The sequence below is a fragment of the Dermacentor albipictus genome, chromosome 10, assembly GCF_038994185.2.
Source record: "Dermacentor albipictus isolate Rhodes 1998 colony chromosome 10, USDA_Dalb.pri_finalv2, whole genome shotgun sequence".
NCBI classification, from domain to species: domain Eukaryota; kingdom Metazoa; phylum Arthropoda; class Arachnida; order Ixodida; family Ixodidae; genus Dermacentor; species Dermacentor albipictus.
Genome location: NC_091830.1, coordinates 45,952,588 through 45,968,856, shown reverse-complemented (window position 1 = coordinate 45,968,856; position 16,269 = coordinate 45,952,588). Strand labels below are relative to the sequence as shown.

At 49.2% G+C, this 16,269-nt stretch overlaps 1 protein-coding gene and 3 non-coding genes across 6 annotated transcripts in view; 3 read left to right on the top strand and 1 right to left on the bottom strand.

Annotated features, from left to right (window-relative positions):
* Ino80 (chromatin-remodeling ATPase INO80) overlaps positions 1-3,216 on the top strand; it is an 81,366-nt gene extending 78,150 nt beyond the window's left edge. For all 3 annotated transcript variants that reach the window (XM_070527780.1, XM_070527778.1, XM_070527779.1), the window contains exon 34: positions 1,457-3,216. In XM_070527780.1, the coding sequence (XP_070383881.1) occupies positions 1,457-1,662 (206 nt within the window). In that variant the 3' untranslated portion in view covers positions 1,663-3,216. The remainder of the gene's footprint in view (positions 1-1,456) is intronic.
* A 4,962-nt stretch (positions 3,217-8,178) lies between these two features.
* TRNAR-CCU (transfer RNA arginine (anticodon CCU)) lies at positions 8,179-8,251 on the bottom strand. Its single transcript has one exon. It is a non-coding gene; the product is annotated as a tRNA-Arg (tRNA).
* A 7,758-nt stretch (positions 8,252-16,009) lies between these two features.
* TRNAR-CCU (transfer RNA arginine (anticodon CCU)) lies at positions 16,010-16,082 on the top strand. Its single transcript has one exon. It is a non-coding gene; the product is annotated as a tRNA-Arg (tRNA).
* Positions 16,083-16,183: 101 nt separating this feature from the next.
* TRNAR-CCU (transfer RNA arginine (anticodon CCU)) lies at positions 16,184-16,256 on the top strand. The gene has a single exon. It is a non-coding gene; the product is annotated as a tRNA-Arg (tRNA).
* The last annotated feature ends 13 nt before the right edge of the window (positions 16,257-16,269 follow it).

The following is a 16,269-nucleotide window of genomic DNA, read 5'->3' as shown; positions in this document are numbered from 1 at the left end:
GTACCAGGCACAGCCACAGTTGGGGGGGGGGGGAAACGTGCCCTGGATCTGTGGGTCTCAGCGCACGTGCTGTCCAAGCACTTGCGTCACGACACGCGCTTGGCTTGTCTCGACTTGGCAGCAGTGTCGGCTTGTTCGCGCTGGCGTATTGTGTTTTTTTTTTTCTTCCTGCATCATTCCCGTCGTGATTAAACGGAAAAGCGGGTCCAGTTGGTCCGGGATTAGAACTGTGTATACGCGACAAGCCAGGGCAGTGTTAAATAAAACATATTTTTATATTTTTTAAACAAATAAAACATAGACATTTAGAGCGCACAGTGCGAACTTAACGTTGCAATCGATATTTGTATTGCGGAACAGTTTACAGAGTCGCCGCATTAGCCCACTGACCATCGGCTTTGCGTCGATGAGCTCGTGGAGACCCCAAGTCGATGCGGCTAAAGGAAAAAAAAATGAATGAAAAACTGCTCGTGTACTTAGATTTAGGTGCACGTTAAAGAACCCCTGGTGGTCAATATAATTCGGAGTCCTGGAGTGCCTCGTGATCGTTGTTTTTTGGCACGTGAAATTCCGGAATATAGTCTAACAGGAAGCACATGTACCAAAATTATTAAATTCTGTGGTTTTACGTGGTAAACGGCGACTCCGGCGATCTTTTTTCTCGATGTCCACTGATCTTCATAAAGTTTCCAATATACGTTCTCTTCTGCACTCTGAATATATGTGCTAAACAATATGTTTGCAGGTCATTTAGAACCCCCTCGCTAATTTGCCCAGCGCGAGAGCTGCTCGTTGGGGTTGCAGTCTTCGCGTCCCGCTACGCCATCTGCCCGTTGTTACTGGGGTACAAGCTCGATCCGCTGTGGTGGTGGGCGTGCAGCTTTCATTTTGTTTTTCACGTGGAATGGATGGAGCTGAGTATGAAGCGGGTGACCTGGCGACGATGGCATAACGGACAGGACGGACGGACAGACACATCGAGCCCAGTTTTGAGCTTTCAGCTGCTGTCGCAGTAAATAATAATAATAATAATAATAATAATAATAATAATAATAATAATAGCTGTTGTCTTTGTGGCGTGTGTGTGTGTGTGTGCGCGCGCCTTTATGAACCCTCGCTCTCACACGTTTTCTTTTTTCGTGCCATTGCATCTGTTATAATTCACGTGTGTCATCAAAACGGCAAGTTGGGCCAGTTGGTTAGGATCCATAGTAAGGTTCGTTCCAGCGCAATACAAGACAAGGACACGAGAAGCTGTCGTCGTTTTGTACCTTCTTGTGTCCTCTTGTATTGCGCTGTAACGGTCTTTACTATGATTGTGTGTCAACCAGCCCAAGCCTCAGTACTATTGCATCAGTAACGTTGCGCATTTTTCCTGGCTTTCATTTCTTTTCTTTTCGCGGTGTCCCGCGCTTGTCGCGTGCACTGACAGCCAGTGTTCTCTTCTCGTGCGCAGGCGGGACGACGTCTTCGGCGGCGACGCGTGGTGGCGCTGCGGGCAGCCCGTTCCGTGGCGCCCTCCACCAGCAAACCGCGGCGTCGTCCAGACACGGCTCCCCGCGTCAGGGCCTGGGCCAGGCGTCCTCCTCGTCTGCGGCGTCGGGTTCCGCCTCCGGTTCCCAGGCGGCGCTGCAGCAGCACCTCTCCCAGCGGCCGCTGTAGTTTTCTTTTTTTTAAACCAAGTGGGCCAGGTGCTGCCGAAACTTGTGACGTCACCCGAAGGCTAGCACGTCGGCGTGCGTTGTGATCGGCCATGAATGGCCTTTTGGTTCTGTGAAGCTGCGAAGAGATGCGTTCGGATTTTGAAGAAAAAAGAAACTTGTCGGAGCGCCTCCTTGTCAGCCAGCGACGACCCCTGGTGGCAGGTCTGAGACCTCCGTGACGTAGCCGCCGGCGAGGGGTTCTCGCGTTATTTCTGTGAAAGTCGCACAATTGCGTGTACGGTCCGCGTGAGCACCCTTGTTTCTTTTTTTTTTTTAGTTTGTGCCATAAGTCGTGAACGCCTAGTCCATTAAGAAGAAGCCTCCTCAGTGATTACTAGGCTCGTCGTGATTTTAGCCTGACTGCAGTTTGCAAGATCTTCACCTTGTCGGTGAGATTCCGACTCTCGCACGTTTTGTAAAAGGTATCGTTTGTGTCGTTAACGTCGGTCGAGCGCCAAAGTTCTGTCGCGGACAAAGAAGTGTACATAACGTTTTTTTTTGTTGCTGCTTAGATTGCATTGAAGAGAAAAGTTCCTCGTGTCTCGCCTGCCTTGTGTTTGTTGGCCACGTTTCAGTCTCGAGGCCCTCTGTTCGCCGTTTAGGCCTAACGTTTTAGCACGAATCGCTGACGTCACCTATTTTCGGGCACCCTGACGCCAAGCCGCTGTTGCAGACGCACGCACCACGTGGTACCGGCCTGTGGAGAACCGACGCCGCTGGAAGAAGTCGACAGGGCGAAAGTTTGAAAAGCTGCGTGCGTAATAGTGAAAGGTTGACTGTGTTAGAGCTGCGGAATCCGATCAAGGCCCCTCTCTGGAGAAACACCGAGTCGAAGGACAAAGCGACCACATTTCATCGCAGAGAGCTTATTATGTTCGGTGTTATCAACTTGATACGTCAGTCTCAGTCCCTTGGAAGGTCAAAGGGGGCTGGTGCATTTTTGCTGTTATTTTCTGTGATCACGACGCTTGCGAACTGGACGTCGGTGGCATTAGCAGGTCATCGTTTATCTGTCAAGAGCTCTGTTGTGTGTGAATAGACCTACGTGATAATGAACGTTTCGAAGTTGCACTGTGTTGTGCAAGACCTGTGCGCACCGTCACCCTGTTGTATTTTCTCCTGCCGCGCTTGCAAAGGGTGCATAAATGTACCAGCGTTCTCTTCGTTTGCTGTCAAAAACTGATTAAGGCTTCGCACTCCTCGAAAAAACTTGTAGGCCCGAAGAAGCAAGGGTAGTAAGTGCGAATCCGTTTAGCAGGGAAATAAGCTGGAGGTCGTAAATGTTTACCTCAAACTTCTGAAAACTGACGGTTAGCGAGGCTTGGAGGTGTGCTTACGCGCTGTTGTGAGGTCGCTACGAAGATTGACGGTTACCCTTGATCTGCAACAGAGAATGTCGCAGTGACTGAGTGGCGTGAATTTCTGGAAAAGATAAAAAGTGTGAGACTATGTATAACGTAGCTCTTGCCACCTTACACAATGTAAATAATAAAATTAACTTCTGAACCTGTTTGGTTTTTCGTGATTTTGTAAACACACACGCGCGAGCCAGTGACGGCTCCCTCAAAGTATTGGGAGCGGGTCTCGGAGGTCACGCTTTTCGGTTCATTGTGGGCGGCTGGGAGGTCTGGTGACGTCATGGCCGCCACGTTTTGGGAGACCGCCTGTTCGCGCAGCGAAGTCGTGCAAAGCCCACTAACGCCGACGTCGGACCGAAAACACGGATGGAATTGGGCACACTGTGCCCGTAGAAAATTTCGCTTTCGGTATTTAAGTTTTGCTAATGTTGTAAGCGACCGACTTTAGAATTGGAGTTGTCATATGTCCTCTGGAAACTTATCATCGTGTTCATGCTTCAAAACTATACAGACACTGAGTGAAGTCTGCCGATTGTAGCGCCACCCACGAATATGTGTGTGTGTGTGTGTCTATACACAGTGGCGTTTTCGCATAGTGAGCCTTTCGCTTCTTATCAGTGACTTCGTTAACATTCTCTCACCTATGCACTGTTTTATGGATAAGCAGCCGTGCGAGGCGTCGGCCAAGCATTTTCACATCACTCTGCAGGGCAGTTACACCGCTGCTGAGGCAAACTATTCGTTGCTGCGGCATTCGCAGTTGAAACTTCGACTGGCCATTCGTAAGCCTCTAATCTCCAAAGTTCACGACTTTTTTTTATTTATAAATTCTGGCAAAGCACTATTCCGTTCCATTGGCGAACGTCGAAATGACTAGGTGAGTGAGCCTGCAAGAGCTACCCCTGCAAGAAAAGAAAAAATTGCATTCAATCGCACTGGAACACATTAACTAGAGACATCGGCGCTTCGGCTAGCTAAGCGCCGTGAGTCGGCAGTTTTTTCATGGTTGCAAAACGCATGGAGTTTCATGCAATAATTACTAGAGGGAACTCCGACGCTTGCGGTCTACGGGCGCTGCAATGGGGGCGGTTGTACCAGCATGCGAACCACGGGAAGTACGTGGATTTGCCTAAGCTTCGTCCTTCCGGCTTCAAGCGGCTTCGTGACTTTGCAAACTGGTCATTTTCAACAACGCACTGCGTAGTAATTAAATCAACGTTTTTAAAAATTGTCGGACGGCAGGATTCGAGCACCGGACGTCTACAGCACAGAGGCCCGATATCGAAACAATTACGCCACGGACGCTTTTTTTTTCTTTATTGCCAGTCCTCGACATAACAAGAATTCCTTAACAGATATACAAAAAGACAAAACAAAACAGGAATGAATACAAAAATCGAACAATAAACAGTGCTATACACATGCGTTGCCGTCGGCTACTATGGAATGACGTTGTCTTATTAAAATTCCTTGAGTGCTGTCAGGGGGTTCAACCCTGGACAGCCACTCGGGAACAGGCAGTTGCAATTTCTGCACTTCCACATACCGTTGCATGCATTCCCGGAAGTATACACGCGCCGGTCGGGCATCCGGGTCACAATGGTAGCCCGCCATTCTTGCGCGCCATAAGCAGTGGAGGCCCGTAAGCATGATGACGTCGTACGGGAAACCTTCGTCGTCATTTACTGGCAGAAACCTGATTCCGTGGGGATCTATCGGTAGCTCCTTTTTTAGAGTCCTTTGCAGCACGTCCTAGAAAAAAAATTGCTGTGGCTTAGGTAAGGTTAAGCCCAGGATGCGAAGCATACTAGCCTTTATTTTAGTTGTTGAACCACTGTTTAGCCTGGTGAACTGCTGTTGCTTGGCTATATTTGGTTCGGCTAGACGAAGAAAGAACTCATGCATTACTTCTTCGCCTTCAAGAGTGGAACGCGACAGCGTTCCCGTCGACCCGCCAAGGGGTGTAAGACAATGGGCTACAGGGCAGCGACTACGCGCCCCGCATTGGACGCGGTGAGCGTCGAGCAAAGCAGCGTTCGGCGCGGCAACGAAATGTGCGCCTGAGCAAGAGACGCACGCCTTAGAAACAGCGCGTTTCTAAGGCAACACCGCATTCACTAGAGGCGCTTTTGTACCGCTTTGAAGCGTTGTACTCGTGGCTCAGTGGTAGCGTCTCCGTCCCACACTCCGGAGACCCTGGTTCGATTCCCACCCAGCCCGTCTTGCAAGAGTTGAGCCAAAGCCACTTCTCCTCTGTCGTGACGTCACGGTGTCACGTGATTTCATGGTCACCGCCGCGCCTGAGGAGCTGGGTTGAGCCCTCGTAATATGCTTCGCATAAAAAAAACCTTCCCAACAGTGGGTGAAGACATGTTCTATGGTTTCTGGTTTTTTACACATAAGGCGATGTGTTCCCCATTACGCCACGGACGCATGCATCGACAAGCGATGTGAAACGCCCTTGTGAATTTATCGGGGGTCAGCCAGTGCATTGAGACGCTTGGCGAGTTTCGACTCGGCCGCCTCGACGAGCTCAATCGTTGCAATTATTAACGATTGTGCGTGTTCGCGGCGTCTTCTGCACTTCGAAGTGTGTAGACTGCTCTGAAATTCACGACAATTAAGGCACACGAAGCGTAATAAACAAAGCCGCGAGAACGTACGAATCCACGAGCACGAAGATCAGGCAAATCCACGTGCTTCCCATCATTCCCGTGGTGGCTCAACGAGTGCAGCGCCACAGTTCCCTCTAGTAATCATTGTAGGAAGCTCTCTGGCAAAGCGAGTACCTGTGTAGAAGCGGTTAGGGTGAGGCACGTATCGGTCTCGCGTGAATAATGAACCCGGCAAAAAAAAAAGTCAGTCCACTCGCTCGAACTTGTGGAAGGCAAATCGCACGTGACTGAACTATTCACTCGTTAATTTATTCACTTCACTGGGCATCATGCCGCATGACACCGCCAGGGGCACAGCAAAAAAGAAACTTAAAAGTGCTCCTTGGCCCTCCGGAGACATAACATTACATGGCATTCGCCATTCTTATTTATATGTGACAAACAGAAAAGCGTGGCACTTGCACTGCAAAATTGAATTATCCCTTATGTTTTCCGACATCTGCCTGTAGCACGATTTACTACATGTCACCTACCAAGGGCGATCGTGCCGGATCGGACTCCGTCTCGCACGCAGTTTGCATCACCGCGGTGGTCGCAGAACTCGTTAGCCAATAGGGAGGACGAATGGCCTTGGAGATGTGTTCATCCGCGCTACGTCGTCTGCTCGCCGCAACGGTAAACCGCAGTATACAACGTGCATGCGCAAAGGTTCTAACGTGTCACGAATCGCCGTAAGATAGCATGCAGCAAAAACAAGGCCGCCATTCCGCCGTGAATCAGACAATTACGCCCGGAACTATATTCTGATGCGCAAGGACATTGCCTGCGTACGCCTCGTGCCTTAGGCAGCGCTGCAAGCGACTTGTGAGATTCAGTTGTGAAGCGGTGATCGCGAAAGAAAGATGTATGAGCAGTACGACGAAATCACGTGACATTTTGCTTTTCAAACTAAAAGGGCGGTTACTTGCACGATGGGGAGAGAATCTCGCCAACGCTATTCACTGCATGCTTGGAGGTTGCACTCAAAATTTGTGTGAGGAGGAACTCTGAACGTCTCAGCAACGAGCTGTTTTGCAGCTGACATTCCTGGGACGTATTATGCGGCGATCACTTTCGGCGATACTAATCGCCTTCGCGGGACCTAGTGCTCAACCTAGAGTTACTGTGTATGCTACCAAATATACAGTAACTCTAGCTCAACTCGCGCCTGACGGCCGAGGCGGTATATACTCGTAGTATCGCCGAATGTGATCGTCGCGGAATGCGTCCCTGTTCAGCATCGATGGAGATGGCTTGCAACAAATGACCGAGGACCGTGTATCCGAGGAAGTGTAAAAGTAGGTTTGAAGATTATTACGCAGGAGGTTCGATAGCCTGAAAAGAGTACGAAGTTTCAAGATGGCCAGTCGTGAAGCGTCTAGAATCCGTGCAATAATACGTTTATCTAGGCCAATTACTCACAAGGGATCACGATCACGGTAAGGAAATATGCAGAAGAATGAAAATGAGTTGTAGCGCATGCGGCAGTATCATCAAATCCTGGCTGGGAGCTTACCGTTATCTTTAAAAAAAGATACAAAGTCTACAATAATTGCATTCTACCGGTACTAAGATATGGGACAGAAACTTGGTGGCTAGCGGGGAAGCTTGACAAGAAGTTCAGAAACGCGCAACAAGCGATGAGGGAAAAAAATATGTTAGGCGTAACGTTAAGAGACACGTAGACAGTGGCGTAAATCAGAGAGCCAGACATGGTCAGCCGATATTCTAGTTCATACCAAGAGGAATCAATGGAGGTGGGCAGGCCACGTAATGCATATGAGACAGAAAGCAGGTGACCATAGCGGTGCATAACGGACGGCGCCGAGAGAAGGTAAGTGCATTCGAGGAAGGCAGATAATTAGGTGGTGCGATGAAATCGGGAAATTTCCGCGCGTAAGGAATTGGTCAGCTGGGGCAAGACAGGGGTAAGCTTGGAATCGATGGGAGAGGCCTCCGACCTGAATTGGTCGTCAAAATGGGATTATGATCAACGATGATGCATAATAAAATAATGGGGGGGAGGTCTTATGTGCCAAAACCACGCTATGACAATGAGGCACGCCGTAGTGGGAGGGGGGGGGGGGTTACTCCTGATTAATTTTGACCACCTGAGGTTCTTTAACGTGCATCCAATGCGCGGTACGCGGGCGTTATTTTATTTATTTTTTTGCATTTCGTCCCCTTAGGAATGCGGCCACCGCGGCCGAGATTTGGTTCCCGCGCACCTCAGGCTTAGAAGAGCAAGGCCGAAGCTATACTACACCAGGCGATCGGTGATGTAATGATTTGCAGAGAACGAAATGGCTTTCCGCGCCTTGCTCGTAAGACACAGCATCACAAAGCAATCTTTCACTTACTATTTCAGTAACAGAGAGGCAGTGTGCCGACATGGCGTAAAAGGCACACTTGAACACTAGCCTGCTTAAAAAAAAAATTGTTACAAAACAACGTGTCACCACGTACCCTCGGCGGGATTCGAACCCGCAATCCCCGGTTTAGGAGACCGATGCCTTATCCATTAGGCCACGAGGGCTGGCTGACTCCACCGTCGCAAGAACGCGTCCGTCGCGTGCGGATATGCAAATGGCTATACGGACGAATTGAATCGAAGTCTGGGGTTTTACGTGCCGGATACCGCGATTTTATTATGAGGCGTATGCCGTAGTTGGGGACTCCGGATTTATTTTGACTATGGACGAAGACTCGACAGGACCACAGGGTAATATCAATACCAATAAAAAAAGGATATGTTACGTCACAGTGGAATGTCATTTCCATATACAGTTCGCTTCCCAAAAAGCCAGCCGGCGCCTTTTCTGGCAACGGAAGGGCTATTTCTAATTTGTTTCGTCTACGTCACGCGGAAGTTAATCGTGAAAGAGAAGGGTGGGGGAAAGTAGATAAATCCTTGCGCTTAATTATCTAAAGTTACTACTGAAAGCTGGACATATATCAGTCACGGTGGCCTGGCTGCGAGGCCCATTCTGCTGCTGAATGCACATCCTCTCGGGCTCGAATCCCGGCAGCGGCATTTCGATGAGAGAGAGAGAGAGAGAAACCTTTATTGACAAACGATTTACGTGCAGTGGTCGGAGACCTTTTAGTCCAAGGCCCCGCTGGCCTCGGCCGCCAGCTTGACCTGTCTTATGAAGGACTGTTGTCCCGCCAGGTCTGAGCTGGTTAGCTGTGCCTCCCATTGCTCCATGGTGTGGTGTGTTTTATCAAACGGGTGTGATTCACAATCCCAAGTAATGTGTTGTAGTGTTGGTATGCCTCTGCACCGCGGGCAGTCGGGCCTGTAGCGAGTGGGGAACATGGCATTCTGTAATCTAAGGTGGGGGAATACCCCAGTCTGCATTTTGCGCCAGCTGGCGGCTTCCTCTCCACTGAGTTGTGGGTGATGGGGAGGGTACTTTTTTCTGGTTGAACGCTGATGAGCAAGAATCTCCCGGGCATTCGTTGGATTGGGGTCATTACAGTGGCTACATGGGACCGTCCCAATCGAGTCGGCCCGGTTAATAATACCTCGGGCTAGCGAATCGGCCAGTTTGTTCCCCTCAAGGCCTGTATGACCTGGACACCATAGGATCCGGTGATGATGGGCGAATTTCGTCGGTATTATTGAGTGACATGTTTTGGTCACGTGGCCCTTGAGAAATAGGCGACATGCTTCTTGTGAATCTGTTATTATGGTGACGCTCTTTTGCGTGCGTTCCGCGTGAGCGATGGCCATTGCCACGGCGAAAGTTTCGGCAGCCGCGGGAGTACCTGCCCTAACGGAAGCCGTAAATTGTTGCTTTGCTTTCGTGTCGACGATTGCCACTGCGTACCTCCTGATGTTCATTTGGGCATCACTGGCGTTCGAGTGCACGTTCGAATACGCGGCTGCGTCTGTGTATATTGTGTTGTACGTGGGATTATTTTCATACATTGTCCTAATATGTTGTACACGTGCTTTTCGCCTTGCTTTATTGTATTCAGGGTGCATGTTTTTGGGTATGGGTGCCACTGTTATTCGAGCTCATGTGGAGGTTGGTAGTGATAATAACTGTTCGCTGATAAATTGTGGGTGTGGGGAAATACGTACCCTTGTCAGTAGGGCCCGTCCTGCGTGAGAGTAGCTCAAGCGTTCCCTCTGGGAGATTAGTGTGGCTTGTTTTAGTTCTTCGAATGTGTTGTGTACTCCTAAGGCTAGCAGGCGATCTGTGGGCGTCCCCTTGGGTAGTCCGAGGGCCGCTTTATATGCTGATCTTATTATGATGTCGACCTGCCTTTCCACCTCGCGACTAAGGAAGTGGTAGGGCAGGCCGTACGTGACTCGGCTTATTACTAGTGCTTGGACGAGCCTCAGCGTGTCGTGTTCTTGCATGCCCACTTTCCTATAAGTTACACGATGGATCATTTGCGCAATGTTATTTGCGGTGGTTTTCAATGTTTTGATGGTGTGGGATGCGTTTCCGCTACTTTGGAGCCAGAAACCCATGATACGCATCGCCTTAACTTCTTGGACCGTGTGTCCTTCCACAACGATGTTGACAGGTCCGTTGGATACGTAGCCCCTCGAGTGTACCCGAATGACCTGCGATTTTTCGGGGGCACATTTGAGGCCACTACTCCTCGAGAATTTGTCTCCTTCCTCGGCTGCTTGTTGTAGCACTTGTTCTTTGTGTCCCAGAGAGCCCCTTGCTGCCCATAGCGTTATGTCGTCTGCGTACAGCGTGTAACCCAAATCGGGGATTTGGTCCAGCTGTCGCGCCAGGCGACACATCGCCATATTGAACAGCAAAGGTGAGATTATTGCCCCTTGGGGTGTTCCTCTACTGGGCATATTGAACTTTTGGGAAGTGAGTTGACCGATTCCTATCGTGGCGGTGCGACTGGCAAGAAAAGCCCGCACGTAGTTGTACGTTCGTTCTCCACATCCCGTCGATTCAAGTTCCTCCAATATTGTTTTGTGCGAAACGTTATCAAATGCTCCCTTGAGGTCTAGTGCGAGCACTAGTCTTTCCTCTCCGCGGGCGATGTTAGCTATAACTTCTTCTCTGATCAGTAAGAATGCGTCTTGACAGGATAGCCCCGTACGCAACCCTATCATGGTGTTTGGAAACCATCTTATTTCTTCGGGGTACCGCTGCAGTCTTGTTTGTACTACTCGTTCGTACAGTTTACCCAGGCAGGACGTGAGAGAAATGGGCCTCAGAGCGCCTATTGAGGGGGTCTTTTTAGGTTTGGGGATCATGATAATTTTAGCGTGGTTCCATTCCGGGGGCAATTGGCCTTTGAGCCAGCTCTCGCCGTTGAAAACTTCTGTGATTTTAGTCAGGACTCTAGCGTCCAGGTTCCAAAGCATCGCGTTCGTGATGGCATCAGGGCCAGGAGCCGAGTTTTTGGCGGCTGCTTGAGCTGCCTCAAAGACTTCTGCATATGTGACATTTCGATGAAGTCGAAATGTGAAACCATCTGCACTCTAAAATGTGTTACACCTGTATAAGTTGCTCGCTTCTCCCATAACACGCTGTAAAACACACACACACACACACACACACACACACACACACACACACACACACACACACACACACACACACACACACACACACACACACACACACACACACACACACACACACAAGCACCTATATAAAAAAATATTGTACACGATAGCGTACTCAAAATGTGGCTGTGGTCCCAGAAACCACGGTTGATGAACTGTGCATTAATTAATGCCGGCTAGGCTTGGCGCTCGCCGAAATACCTGACATAGGAGTTTTGGAGCGACGAGTAATAAATGTTATTCAATGAAGTTTTCCTGTCCCAACATAACTGTCGCTCAGTGCACGTTCTTGTCCCATTTTGTTTACTTCTTTCTTCACACCCGGCTGCTTATATTGCCGGCTTCTGCGACGCCCACTGTTTAAGTCAAAGACAGCATTTATATATGAGTAGCATTTCGCCAAGTTGGGATATCACAAACTTCGCCAGCCATTCTTTCTCTTGGTGAGTCTTCGTTGGGATTCGATCACGCTGATGCCTTTCTTGAAATTCAGCATTTTATCGGAGACATAAAACGATTACCTCGTTAAATTTCTAAAGTTATCCGTTGATTCTTGTGTTTGTTAATTTTAATTTCTCTTATCTCGAAATTCATTTGTACGCAGCTCTCTTCTCATTTCTCTCGCCCACGCTCTAACATTTTAAGTTTTATTTTGTTTACAATCCGAATAAAAAAAACGTATAAAACAGCCTGCGTCTTGGCCAATAGCCCGTATAGTGCGTACTGTACGAGTTGGAGTCGGGCACGTAAAGTGGTAGCTGGCCCATGCCGTCGTCCAACTCATCCACGCTTGGGACGTGGTTTAAGGGAGGAACTTGCTCTCATCGAGAACTAGGAGTACGGGATTTATTTACAATATTTACATGAAGACAGGAGAACGTTACATTTCATCAGTCTAGCATGACTGCAAACGAAGCACACCGAGCAGCCTAAAACGGCTGTTTAAGGGGAGATTCTTAAATGAAGGAGGTGAAAGTGGGACAAAGTGCACCGCAGTAACTGGCGCACTTCAACCGCGCTGTACAAGGACGGGGGAGAGAATGAAAGGGGGTAGGGATAGTGAGAGGGGACCAACAGCACCAAAACGCCGACGATGCTGTTGGCTGAAGCACCCTCTGTCCTCCCTAGATCGCCAGGCGAGGGAAAAGTGCCGTCCAACCTTCGTGCAATCGGAGCGTCCAAAATGGCCTTTGAGGGAGAGGAATCACGCGCTCCCTCACTGTCGTTTCACTGAACACACCGACCGGACAGAGGCCTCGTAGACAGGGTTTGTCCAACACCCTCTAGAGAACTTGTCTAGGAGTTGTTGGGTTGTCGCACTTGACTCAAGCTGGCGCCTCTTGATTCCAGAGCTGACTCTGAAGTTAGCCGCCGCGTCTGCCAAATGACCGTGGCGATTACCGCAGGCCGTGTGAAAGCGCCGTAACACACTCTATTCCAGGAGTTCTCTTACTCCAATTAGACCGTGAAGGCGACAGCGAACCAAATAACAATACTCGGTCCGCCAAACGTGGCTGGCCTTGCTGGCGCCGTGGAGCTGTCCGTAGGAGGCGCGTTGGTGGCTTCGCGAAGTGATTTGTCGAAGCGGGCTGGGAGAGGTTCGAAAAGTCACTACCTCTGCAGGCCGATCGTGAGAGTACAGGAACTTCTGTGCCGTAACCGACTTCGATTTTCTGTTGCCGACTCTTGTTGTTGTTGTTGTTGTTGTTGTCCTGAGTGGCCGTGCCGACTCCTTCAGTTTGTTGCTGTTGCCGACTTGTTCGTTCTTTTTTTCCTTCTTATGCTTGTCTATCTGGGCACCATACCCGGTGACGCATATTCCCAATCTGGGCGACTGGCCAACAATGTTTGCATGCCTAGTGGCCCACGTCGCCTATTCACTCGCCGGGGTAGGCTTTGCGTTGCAGCGCTGAGGTCTTGGGTACGATGCCGGCCGAGGCGGCCGCATTTCTGTGGTGGCCAAACGAAAGAAAAAGAAATAAACACGCTCCTGCATTTATATTTAGGTGCTCGTTAAGGAACCCCAGGTTGCCAAAAATTAATAGGGGGTCTCCCACTGTGGCGTGCCTCAATCGTATCGTGGTTTTGGCACGCAAAACGCAGAATACCAGAATCTAATCTAACAGTTCAGGAGCGCAGGTGACAAAATTAATAAATTCAGAGGTTTTACTTTTGCTCTGAATATGATGTTAGAGCAGTTGATTAACTAACGATAGCTAATCGGTAATCAGGAGAAATACAAAGTAGAAAACATTTCTGACTTGCTCCAAGCGACGGAACACAACATGACCTTGGTTCTGTCCAACCACGTGACATTCGCGTATTTTTTAATTTTGCCACAAGTTGCGTGCGACGGACGTGTCACTATGGAAGTCAACACGGTAGCAGTGCCATTAGATTCGATGGCTGCCTACCGAACTGGTTGCTACATTGCCACCACCGAGCTGCATTACTAATGTTGCTTAGCAGCACAAAACAACAAAGGAAACCCGCGCATTTCTGTTATAAGTAAAGCTTCAGTAATAACGGCTGTCGTCTGCAATTATTAGAAGAACGACTGTCGTCTGCTATCATTTTTTATTCCTCATGCCTGCAAAGAAGCAAGAAAAACATGTTGCAACAGAAAAGAGACAGCGTGTAAAAATTTTCTTCAGATTCTTTCTTTTCTGTCGCCTTCTCCTGTGTTCAATGGTGATTTCGCTGTAGTTGGGTTATTCTCCAGATTCTTTATCAATTTCGCTCCTGTGTGTACAACATCTATAATTTTGTTTCATTTAGTCTGACTGCACAATAACACAATATTTTTCTTGTTGCTTATCTCTCCTGGCGTCTTTCCCTCTAAGTTTTTTTTTTTTGCAATTCCATCCTTAAGATGTATGATCGCCTTACACGTGACTCCCGCCGCCCGGTTCTCGGCTAATCGCACTTATGGGTACGTGCATTCGCATATCATAATCGTCGTCGTCATCATCATAAAGAAGAGAAAGGAAGGTGACGCTGTCCCAACTGCTTGTGTTCCTGTCTCGCGCCCTTATTCCGCCTGCTCCACTTTAACGGAAAGTTATCGCCTTTTTTATGTGCACTGCATAGTTATGTACAGAATTACAGCCTGTGTGGTTGAAAGGGGACATCAGACACTGAAGAGCTGCCTTTGAGTCACATAAGATGGACCATGAATGTGATGATTTCTGAATAAACCTTTCAACCATGGACCAAATGAGCAACTAGTAGCAGATATCCGACTACTCCACCATCACGCAATCAACAAGGGACACAACATCATCTACCAGTGGATACCGGGTCACTGTGGAATTTCAGGAAATGACAGTGCGGATGACGCTGCCCGGTCGGCTCATGATGGCGCCCAGATTATACCCATACCGCTGTCAAGAACAGATGCAGCCACAAGTCTTCGCTCCCTCGCCCGCGAGCTTACACAGAATCTGTGGAATACCAGTGAATTCACGAACGCACGTCTCCACAAATTGGATCCACTTCTGTCTCTCCGCCTACCACCAGGGTTGCCACGAGCGGAAGCAACACTTCTGTGCCGCCTGTGGCTCGGCGTGGCATTCACGAACTCATATTCATTCCGCATTGGAATGGCCGACAGCCCTACTTGTGACACCTGCGGCTGCGAGGAGACGATTGAACACCTCCTTTGTGACTGTCCACGTTACGCAGTGCGAAGAGCAGTGCTCGTGACCGCTCTCGCAAAACTGGACAATCGCCCCTTTACAGAGGAAAAAGCTCTAGGACATTGGTCCAGACGGGCTTCGGCACTCAAGGCCTTAAGGGCTTTGTTGAAGTTTTTAAGGACATGCGAATTGTGCGACCGCCTTTGAACGTTGTAGAGCGTAGTTTCGCGTTACTGTGTGAATTTTCTTTTCTTTCTTTTTTTCCCTCTTCTTCTTCTTTCTCCTTTTATTCCCTTTACCCCTCTCCCCAGCACAGGGTAGCCAGCCGGTACTTACACTGGCTAACCTCCCTGTCTTTCCTCTCCTTTGTCTCCTCCTACAGCCTGTGTGACTGCAGCAACCGGGAACCGCCCGCGCTCGTGGCCTAATAAAAACACATGCTCAATTGTCTCTGTGTTATTATTGACATCTTACAGAGAGCCTTGAAAGAAGGGCTGCCATTAAGTCCGCATGGAATCCGTTATCTCGCGGTCGGAAACGACGATGGTGTGCCTTTCGATCTGGTTATGCTCCTGGGCCTGCACAGTATATGGCGAACTCGGACTGCTGTACACAATGCGGATAGCGACGCTAGACCAGTTGACGAATATTTTTGTGAATCGGTGTCCCATTTTGTCGAAGTGCGGAAGGTGCAGACGTGTGTACCAGAGTGGGTTCCAAGATTAGAAATGTTGTTGCACTTGCCGAAATACTGATGACTTGTAGTCAGCCAACAGCTGACGGTTCTCGGTACTATGATCTTGGTATTCTGTTCTTATGAGCTCGTAAACTCCGTGTCAAGAGAGGCAATAAAGAACAAAAAAAAAGCCCTCATGGCCTAATGGATGAGGCATCGCGATGCCTCATCCATTAGGCCATGAGGGCTTTTTTTTTCCGTTTAGAGAACCGCGGTCTCCTAAACGGGGATTGCGGGTTCGAGTCCCGCCGAGGGTAGTGGATTTCACGTCCGCCGTCTTTTTTTTCTTTTTAGCTCGTCTGTACTTTGGATAAGAGGATATATCCGTAAGCGATTAAAGGCCAACTGCAACGCAGTTCGCCCGCCCTCGTGGCCTAATGGATAAGGCATCGGTCTCCTAAACCGGGGATTGCGGGTTCGAGTCCCGCCGAGGGTAGTGGACATCACGTCCGCCTTTTTTCTTTTTAGCTCGTCTGTACTTTTGATAAGAGAATATATTCTTACGCGATTAAAGGCCAACTGCAACGCAGTTCGCCCGCCCTCGTGGCCTAATGGATAAGGCATCGGTCTCCTAAACCGGGGATTGCGGGTTCGAGTCCCGCCGAGGGTAGTGGACATCACGT